We start from the raw sequence: 10,786 nt of genomic DNA on the forward strand, positions 1-10,786 counted from the left end.
CGCTGCCATGGCTGAAGTTTGCTGAGTGAGGGATTGCAGCTGGGACTCCAGTCTCTGTGGTAGATTAAAGGTGCGCAATGTGGGCTTCCGCTGTTGTCATGTTATCACTTGTCTTCTGGAAGTCTGCTCAAAGTAGGGCTAGAGAAATGATAACAGTGGCCAGCTTGGGTTCTGGTGTGCCCTTGAGGTCTTGGATTGCCGCCATATTGGCACCAATGAAGGTCCCCCCGCTGGCACTGGTTCTGCTCATCTCTCTGACCATCCCCTCTGGACTGCATAGTCATTTTGTAGGTTTGGGGGCAGCGTTCCCTTTGGGTTTCCACCATGGCAAAGTCTCCAATACGGATATATCACTGCCAGGGGATAGCTGCTAGGATCCTGATCCCTTCACCTTAGTGTAGGAGCACCCAGACCAGTCCTTACGTTTTACCAATGGGATAAGGTGGCTGCAGTCAACACTGTGGAAGTTGTCGGCCTCGGTGCTCCTGTTCCACCCCGGTCTACACTGGTCTGCCCTCTTGCCTCTTAGGGTGCAATTATGTAGGGTAACTTCAGTTGGGGTCCCAAATTGAGGGGGTGGAGTGGGAACTCCTCAGCAAAGGGAGCAGCCTCACCCTTAGATAATTGGTCTATTGAGCTAGGAGTTCCACTCAATCTTCAGTCAGGCTCACACTGTAGTGCCTGCAAGTGACAAAGAGGAGGAAGGACAGGCCCCTCTATCTTACACAGGGCACGGGCCCAGGTCACAGTCTCACTCCTTCTACCAATTCATTCACCAGTGCTGTGGGGGTACTCACTTCCCAGTTCTTGAGTGTGGTGGAGGCCTCGGGTCTAGTGTGATTCAGGCCCCACTGTCTACTGCTTTCTCAGGGCTGTAGCTTCACCTCTCACATCGGGCCCTCTCCCACAGTCAGGCCACAGGCTGCACAAACGGTGCATCTTTTGCCACAAGGGGAGGGCAGAGCAGGCGTCTTCACAGGCTTCGCATCCCATGCCCCTCAATTGTCTCCGCCACCGACTCTACAGGCCTCGGGCATCTTCCGGGCTAGATTGGTCGTATGTCTTCACACCGGAGGTGGTCCACACCACGGCTGCCTCCAATACTGTGGCTGCAGACTTCTTCTCTCCCACACCTCAGCTGTCAATGCCCAGGTCGGGTCCCGCTCACCAGTTCAGTCCCTCAGTGTGCTCTGCCACACGGCCTGGGTCTCCAATGGGTCACCCAACTGGGGCAGAGAGTGCTATTCTTATACCCAGTACCAGCCCCTGGTTGGGGAATGCTCCCTTGGTCTAACCTTCCTCCTTTCCTGAGTCTGGCTCCAAACACTCTCATGGGTAACAAGGGGCAGGCCTAGGTCTGAGCTGCATTTGTCAGTGATAGGGCAGGCAGCCCTGAGAAATCAAGAAGGAGGTGGGAACATCCTTCAGGCTATCCATTGAAGCTCAGGAAGAGCCGAGTACAACTCCGAGGCCATCCTGCTGAGTAGAGGAACACCCTGCCCAATACCCATGGCTCTTCAGGCACCATGTCTGGAAGGCACACACAGCACACCACAGGCATCATTCACAGTTGTGTAACCCTGGACACTGACCAAAAGGCATAGGAAGTTTAGACAGAAAATGCCAAGTTATTAAAAGTGTCAGTTTCATAATAGTAACTTAAAATCTGATTTTACCATTAAAGAAGATTTTAATTACAATTTAAATGAGTGGAAGGAGTATTTCTCTATCATTTCCCAAACTGAAGTTATCACTTATTAAGGGTAATACGGTAACCCAGTGCCAGTCTATGCAAGAGATAGCCTTGCTACACTGAAAAATGACTTTAGGAGTTTTTCACTGTCCAGACATGTAAAACTTAAACTCACATGCGTTACCTTTTAAATACCATGACCCCTGCCCCGTGAGCCGTTAGCTCCTACTTTAGGGTGACTTTAAGAAATAGAATGGAAGGTTTAGCCCCAGCAAAAAGTTTAGTTTACCAGGTCGAAATGCTGGTTTAAAACTGCAGTACAGACTCCAGGGGTAGGCCTTAGACATGTTTTACAAGCTACTTTAGTGGATCGCACAATGAGTGCTGCATCCCACTTGAAGCATTTAATTTACAGGCCATGGGTGCATGTAGAATACACTAGAGTCTTGTAATTACATTAATGTGCCGATTAGGCGTATTCTAATTTTACCATGTTGAATGGAGAGAACACAAACACTTTACCACAGGTTAGCAACATGCACAGACTCCTCAAGGCAACAAAAACGATGGTCAGAAAAATAGAGGTTGAACGGAAAATGTCTGTGGAAATACCACGCCAAGGATGCCAGGCCTAACATATGCCTCATCAAAACACTATGAAGGGGTGAGAGGAATTCCCAGTCCGACCTCCCTAAACCAAGGGGGGAACAAGAAGTAACTACCTACAGGACAAATCCCAGGAGATAGTCAAACTACTGACCAGAAAATTCAATGGCCATTAAATTAATGGAAATTTTCTAATTGAAAATTGACCATTCACTTATTCAGGACATGAAGAAAATATGTAAATGAGATAAGAGAAAAACAGAACAAAGGAAATATTATTGATTTTTTAATTAGTCCTGTCTGGAATTTGACCTTATTCCTTGTCCTTTTTGTGTGATGACTAACATATGCCTCCCCAGCAGAAAGCAGGGAGAATTACCAATCCTCATGGGAGTTCTCATCACTAAGGCAGAAAACCCTGGAAAGACTAACAGCATGGGTGTAGTCAGTCCTAGGGTAAAGGTAAAGTCCATTCCCTCTAGGGAGGTGAACTGCCTCAGCAGTCTGGGATTCTGTTTTCCTCGTCCCTTCAAGCAGCATCACAGAGGAGGTCACAGTACAGCACTTGGTCCTCCCAGATAGTTCTGCTGGTCAGCATCTTACAGCAGCCAGAACAAGCTAGGACACTCCAATCAGGATGAAAGGTGGGGGCCTCTTCATGTCTTCCACTACTTATTTCATGTGGGTTTTGCGGTGTTTTTCACATACTGTTTTGATGTGATGCCTTAAGTATCAATCTCGACAAAATAGACCTTAACAATATTTAGCCTCTATTAGATAGATATGGGAATGCACAGGTTTAGTCACATTCAGAGATTTCCATTCCCAGATGAACAGTTTCTTAATGTTGTGTCTTAATGTGTTATTCGACTGCTAAAATTCCCTAAAAAAAAAAAAAAAAACCTGGAACTCACCCCCAACGGGAAACGTTGTGGTTGGAAAGATTATACATGCTGAAAATGTACTGCAGTCTCCCTTCCACTATGAACCCAGGCACTGAGGGGCTCCAACCCCCAAAAGGCCACTACCTCCTTGAATTAGCTTTACCGAATCCTTCTCAAGGACACTGGCGGTCCTTTACTCCTCTGCAGAGATAAGGTACAATCAAGTGACTGGTCTGCAAACTCCCCCTTTCTGAGTCAGAAGGTTCTTAATAGCCAGGATACGTGTACGGCATGTGCATACACAAGAGGCTGACTAGAAAATAGAGCTATAGGATACTCTGGAATGATCAGCATAATAGCATACAGTGTGTTCGGTTGGCTGTTTTGACATGCAAGGCTAGAAGTCATGCCATTTATACATCCGGTTAAACAAATAAAACCTTGCAGTGCATGTGCACACAGTACGTTACATTGAGGTAGGGAGTAAGGCGTTTTCCTTGTGTACACCTCTATATCATCTGCATATAGGAGGATACACCTGGGTTGGGGAGAAACGAGTAGAGATAACACGGTCCAAGGCTTATAGGAGAGGGAAGATTTATAAGAGAAAAGACTGAAATTGGAATCTTGGTCATCCTAAGGCCCTTTTTCCAGGGGTAGCTGCAGATATACATTCAAGAGTTGATTGGGGGGGGTGGGAGTTGAGGGTGGCGGGGCGGTGAGCTGTGCCTTGTTCTGCAATGAGGCAGAGGATGAGATTAAAGGCTATTTTCACATTACCATGGGCATTTTTAGAAGTATAAGAATGTATACATGTTTATAAACTTAAATGTAATGCAATCATAAAAAATAGAAAATTAAATCAATATAACCGCCTAGCAATGACTACAGTAGATCCTAAACTCTCTTGCTGGATGCAGGATTATTGCTTGTGACTTCATTGAAGATTCCTGTGAAGGTCAACTAGGATTGCAAGTAGTAATATTTCCTTCTTTGACAGCCCAGAGCCAAATCGTAACACTCACCCCAGTCACAGGTCTGGGTTTAATCCATCGTTCTTTTGCTCACCATGTCACCCCAGTTTGGACCCAGCCATATGCAAATCAGTCTTGAATCCAGTGGCACAGTGAGCAAGGGACCCACGTCTGGGCATACCCTTCCCACTTACAGCAACTTTAGCAACGTTTCAGCACTCCATCCATCATCCTTTTGTGTTGTGATTCAAGCTAGCCTGGCTGATGAAGGGTGATACCCTGAAACTGGTCCCAGGATGCTTGTTTCCGGTCCAGGGAGGATCTGGCCTGGCAGTTCGGGCTGGACTGTTCCCATGTGGAACAGGGTCAAGACTGATTTGCATATGGCTGGGTCCAAACGGGGGTGGCATGGTGAGCAAAAGAACAATGGCTTAAACCCAGATCTGTGACTGGGGTTGAATTGTTTGAAAAGTTTCAACACTCCATCCATCATCCCTTTGTATTGCTAATAACACATACACACACTTTTGTCTCTAGCAAAAAAATGCTTTTCTCTGTAAACCCGAAAACTGGGGCTTCCGAAGGAGAAAACTCTGAAAAACTGATTTATATTTCAGGGTGCACATGGAAGTGCCATAGTTAGATAAATCTCTCCCTTCAGTATGTTTACCTTCTTTGTTTTTTTACTTCACCATGTGTTCAGTAATGTTTTATCTAACTAGTTTTTTCTTAACTTTTCTTTAAATTTGTGGATGTTTTGGTGACTCTCGAAATGTTTTTTCCTTCTTGCAGATCTTCAAGATTTATTCAAGAGGTCAGGCAAGGGTTTGGAAGGAACACTGTCCTACGAGGATTTACAAGATCTCTTAAATTCAAAAACACTGGAATCCAAATACCTAAAGGAATTTGATACTAATGGAGATGACAGATACTCCTTGCTCGAACTGACGTTTGCTTTAGGTGTGTAAGATTTCCTCCTAAGGTGTTAAGGGTGGAGAACATGCGTTTCTCCAAAAATAACAGTATCAACAGTTGCACTTTTTTCTGCAGTGTTCACCCATTTTCAGAGATCCTGTTCCCTTGCACTTCTACAAGAATTTTAACATTCTTCTGTTGGAAATATTTGCAGATTGTTTTAATATTGTTTTTATATCTGGTTTGAAGGAAATGTTTTGTGATTATTTGGACGCTAAAAGTTTACATTTCTTTAACTGAACAGTTAACTTAATCCTACGTTTTATTTGCATCAACAGATACTTAAGTTGGAAACTATGTACTCACCAGATAAATACACTGGCATGCTTTTAACATTTCACTTAAATTGCCTTAAATTGGTCAGGTGCACTTTGCGAACCCAGAAAGTGCGTGAACCCCAAAAAGTCAGCCTTTAGTTGTGAATAAATTAACTGGTGGAAGGAATCACACTTAGTCAGGGTGTCCTAGCAGATTAAGTCATTCTGCTAAAGTTATTTTATCAACATGAATGATAAGGTGCTGTTTGGGCGATCACACGGCTGCGGATGCAATACTTTTAAAATCCAGCAGGGATGTTAAATGCAACTCCTTTCTTTTTCACATCTTAGTGTCCAGTCCAAGATTCCTTTCACCGCATCTTGCGTATGTAATCTGCCTTCTCTTTGCACTTTGGATTGCAGCTTTACCTCCTCTGTTCAGCTGGTTTGGAAACTGCCTGTGAACGAAGATTGGCTGCACCAAAAAAAAAAAAAAAATGAAATTGCACAGATTTGATTCACATGAATGTGTTTCTCTTCTTTTGCGTTCATGATAGGAGTTTCAAAGGGGAGTTGCTGCACTGTATCATGTTTCTCTGTGGCACATCTAGTTGTACCTACTGAGTCACCAGACATCACAAAAATCCATAACATTTAAAAACAGGAGCTGAACATGCCTACCTTCTCTGTTCTTGCAACTCCTCTTTTAGAATTCAGTGATTATACCACATGTATATCTTGGGAATGACTGGTTAGACCGAGCACTTGAAGAGAATGTAACTGAAATGTATTGAGTGTGTGTAAATAACTCTGTTAAAGTCTTAATCTTATATTAGTCGTGAAACAAAGTTGCTGAATCTTTAAAGGCACTGAATAGTACATATGGAACACTTTTTCTATTCTGTTATGTTATTAAATCTTGACTGATTCTTATATTTCTGAACTTTTCACTGCTTTTGCTTAACTGCTTGCTGCTTATTTAGCACACTGTCGCCTTGCACCCCGGGCAGAATAAATTGTAAGACTTGAACCTTGACTTCAGCTCCTTGTATGTGTTAACAAATTGAGGTCATCAAATTGAAACATAAATTAACCATAGTAGGATTTAATAATTATTGTCAGTCTTCAATATAACTCTGGTTTTCATACCGTAGCAAAGTCTAAAATGGCAGACAAACGTTAAATTACAGATGTCGCTGTGGGTTAGTGTTTTATCGTGGTCCTACAGGCTAGTTTTAACTAAAGTTCTAGTTTTAAAAAAAAAAATGAAAAAGATCCTGCATTGCAGCTTTAAATTACCTGCAGCTAAGCCCTTCTGTAAATAATGGCATTGTGAATTGTGCGTGTATCCTGAGCTATGCATAGGTGCATTTCGTTTTGGGGTTACTATTAGCTTTACAATTGAATTGCACCTTGTGAAAAGAGCACTGCCTTTTCGAATTTTTAATTATACAATCTATGCAGTGCTCCCAGGTACTAAATAGGGAGACTTAAAGGAGCACATGTGCTTTTTGCCATATTATAAGACATTTGCATGATTTTTGATCATACTGGGAACTGTTAACGATCCTAGGCTTGCTTCCCTGTATCTTTAGTTATTGCTAGTTTCATTTTTTGTCTGACAGGACTACTGTGCCATGATTCTTGTACCGCAAACGGATGCCTGAGGTTTTGTAACAGTATAGTTCTCCTTCCTTAAATACCACAGGACTTAGTACAATTATTAGGCTAGGTACTGTTTTATCAAAATATAAAGTAACCCGCCATGTCAGTAGCTTTGCTAATATTTCAGATTGTTACATGAGGCTTCCTTAATTTATTTGGTAAATGATATATGATAACGAAAAAGTAAGTGTTATAACTCTTATGCAGTGTTTGTTAGAAACTAGTTTTTAAGCATATTTTTTAATACTCTTTCTTGGTGTATTTATCTATGTTTTTATTTTCAAACACTTCTTTTTGTGTTTATAGCAAAAAGCTTTCTCATTTATAGCCTGATGTTGGTGTTTTACCAACTCATGTGAAAAAAGCCATTTAAAGAAAGTTTGGAAGCCTCCCTTATCACCATTCTGGTCTTCTGCTATCCAGGGAAAGCAGCACACAAAGTTCTGATTTTTGTATCTGTCAACAGTATCTCACCTGGTAATCTGGCCTCTGACTTGATGCTACGCTTATTGGAGTCACAACTGCAGCTTAATACTTTTGCTTCTAGTTTTTTTAATCATCATTCCAGAATTTAAGATGTCTTTAAACATTAAAGAATGACCACCAGATCTGTATACAGTTCGTAAATAATTCTGCTTGAGGCCCATACATGTTTATGCAGGCATTTGGCCATGTAGGCCCTAGATTCCGAAACAGCAGTCACTGAAATGTGCACATTTGTGATGGTACCGCACGTGTTTGCTGGCACCAGGCAACATGGCAGTCTATAAAGAAGATTCACTTGTTGTCCAGAGGCACACAGTCGGTCAGGAGTTTACTTCAAGTTTTCATGTTCAGCTTTTCAACCTTTACCCTTGCAATTTTTGAACCCTGGTACAGTAAGGTTTCAAGAGTCTAGCGTGGTTACTGCAATCTTATTGTTTTTAGTTTGCCTCTTCTGTAGTCTGATTCTAGTCTGTTCTCTGGACTTATGGCCTTATCAAGCAGTCATTCATCAGTTTCTAGCAAAGTGTAACATTTGTTAAATCTTTGAATTATGGTAAGCCATCAAAATGACAATACTTTCTCATTGCTCAAGCATTCAGTACACTTTTTCCTAATAGTGCTCACTTTCTTCTCTGCTGGTAATGCAACAGAATGCACAGACTGCACCCGCTACAAAGAAGACAGTCATAGAATTGGATGAGAAAGGTGAGAAGAAACCTAGTTGTATTCCTTTACCATTCAGTCATCCAACTTTTAGTGTAGAGCCAGTAAAGAGGGAAAAGAGAAGAAGAAAATACAGCAACTGGCACATTCTGTGCTCATCCTCCATGCAATTCACTGTGGCTGCTTGAGGTCTAAGGAAAGATAAATTGCAGAGAAGGGGAAGTGCAGGATTGGCAAAGATAAGATACACTAAAGAAAATGTCTGCGCATGTAATTTGTGTTTGGTGATAGGAGTGGTCTAGATAACTCCCACTCGGCTGTCAGTCTGGTGGGACACGCCAAGTGAGCTAGCTGCCACTTTGATACTTGATTGTGTCTTCCAGGTGTGTTTGTTTCTAAGGACAGTGTCTGACTGAAGGACAAACAATAGTAACAGTTGTCAGAATGTGATTACTTAAGTCAGCCGTCTGCATACAGAGAAACATTTTCTTGTATTTATGTGGGTGTTAACCTGCTTATTTAGATCTGTGAAAGCTTTAGTCCTTTTTGTATGAGGATGTAGCAATGTTTGATGACAAATGGAGCCTTTTTGGATGATGGACATCTACTTCCTTCCACACTAATGTGACCTTCACTGGTAAAGATCAGTAATCTTTAGCAGCACAAGAGCAGACGTGGTCCCTGTGCCCCTTGAACTCTAAAATTCTTACATAAGCTGCTAATCTTTTCAGTTGTATATAGTCAGGATTTGAAATCTTATTCTCCTAACCTTATATTTTGATACAATCCTTAACCTTTGAAAAGAAAAGTTAACCTTATCCGCTGAAGGATAGACAAAAACTGTTCACATAAAATAGAAATGGGGTATACTCCCAAAAGGGATTTTCATGACATATTGCAGGCTTTTTGGAGTAAATGTGTGTGGTTCCAGTAATACGTTTTAAGACAAGTGTCAAAATGCACCTTGTTTGGGTTTGTCTTAGATATGTGTGAACTGTTTGCCTACACTTGTTTACAACAAACATATCAAGCAGTGTAGTCTTGTATTAGGTGATTGCCTTCATGCACCCTTGAAGAACAGTGAAGAAAAATGTGGGTCATTTTCTTTGGTTTTTGCTGCCAGTGCAAACTAGTGTTTTTATATTTTCCATCCTACCAATGAGAAACATTTGAAATCCGTGCATGGGCAAAAGCAATACAGGAAATTAGGTTTCTTAATTGGTTACCAATCAGCAAAGTAACATAGACACTCACTTAGTTTCCAAGTCTTGTTTAAGCTACCCTTTTACTAGATTTGATTTCGCCATTTTATAAACTAGTGTACCTTTCCATTACCAAAAACAAAATGTAGCAATAAATACTTGATATGCAATATATTGCTCATCAATATACCAGAATCTGCAGGGTGTAGTTTAAAATTGTATTTAAATCACAGAATGTGTTCTATTTGGAATGCAGGTCCGCCACTTTTCCCAATATACAGGATTACACAAAGATGATATGAGGCTGATTTGAACTGCAGATAAATCTAGGACACCTTCATAAAAAAGCGGGCAGTTTCATACCCTCAGGATATTGTTGTAGTGGGTATTACAAATAAACTATTTTTGCCAGCAAATTATTGGAAATTGTTTACATTGTTTTCCTTGTAAATAAAACAATATTTCAACTGAGCCATTTATTTTTTGCTCGAGTAGCATACTACTGTTATGGATGAATATGGTAAAATGATAAAAAGTTTTAATATAAATTGACTTAAAATAGCCACTTCAATCATCTGGATCTATCATGTAACATTGCTTTAACTTATGCAGATTAATAAAGTAAAATATTTTCATTGTGTAATTAGTTTTCATTTTTAAAAACTGATGCAAGTCAGCTGCAAGAAAACTGTAAGTATAATCATTCAGGAAATGGATTCTTCTAATTAGCACTGCCTTAATAAAGCTGAATGCTTAGGAAAGACACTTCGACAATATAAGCATTGAGCAGAATGGTTTGGGGGCATTTAAAGTAAATCCATACAGCATACGTTTCTAATATGGTACACTTTATGATTAAGATTTTGACTTTTATGTTATTGAGTAAATTTAGTATTGTGCTGGGCAGGGTTTACAGTAAAGAAAACTTGTTATATAATTTGTCAATCTCCTTGACATTGTATTTTTTAAAGAATTAGAATCTATGTAAACAGCAGTAATATTATATGTAAAAGAACATGCAAAGCATTGACCACTGTAAGACCTCTATCTGCATTACTCCTGTACTTTGTTGTATGACGAGTAATGAAGCTTCCCTGGTTTTTACATAGTTCTGCAAAGAGGGAGTAAGTACTTCCTGCTGCAATGCATTTTTTTTTATTATCCCCCTCAATTCTTTTTGTGGAGGCCTCCAGAAAAAGCTTGTTTTGCGTAAGCTAAATGCTTAAACTTGGGCCATCATAAGAGATCTCTATTCTACCACATTTTCATACAATGTTTCTTCATAATGATTTTTATACCTGAAAAGTAAAGTAGGACATGTTAAGGGCAGTAGTACCACGCTTGGAATGGACAAGCTCTACAACCGAGAACAGGGTGCCCT

The 10,786-nt window shown here is 40.8% G+C and overlaps 1 protein-coding gene across 2 annotated transcripts in view; it reads left to right on the top strand.

Annotated features, from left to right (window-relative positions):
- Positions 1-10,048, top strand: part of EFCAB14 (EF-hand calcium binding domain 14) — a 245,390-nt gene extending 235,342 nt beyond the window's left edge. For both annotated transcript variants that reach the window (XM_069232726.1, XM_069232727.1), the window contains one exon: positions 4,950-10,048. In XM_069232726.1, the coding sequence (XP_069088827.1) occupies positions 4,950-5,125 (176 nt within the window). In that variant the 3' untranslated portion in view covers positions 5,126-10,048. The remainder of the gene's footprint in view (positions 1-4,949) is intronic.
- The last annotated feature ends 738 nt before the right edge of the window (positions 10,049-10,786 follow it).

This window comes from Pleurodeles waltl, chromosome 4_2 (assembly GCF_031143425.1).
Source record: "Pleurodeles waltl isolate 20211129_DDA chromosome 4_2, aPleWal1.hap1.20221129, whole genome shotgun sequence".
NCBI classification, from domain to species: Eukaryota; Metazoa; Chordata; class Amphibia; order Caudata; family Salamandridae; genus Pleurodeles; species Pleurodeles waltl.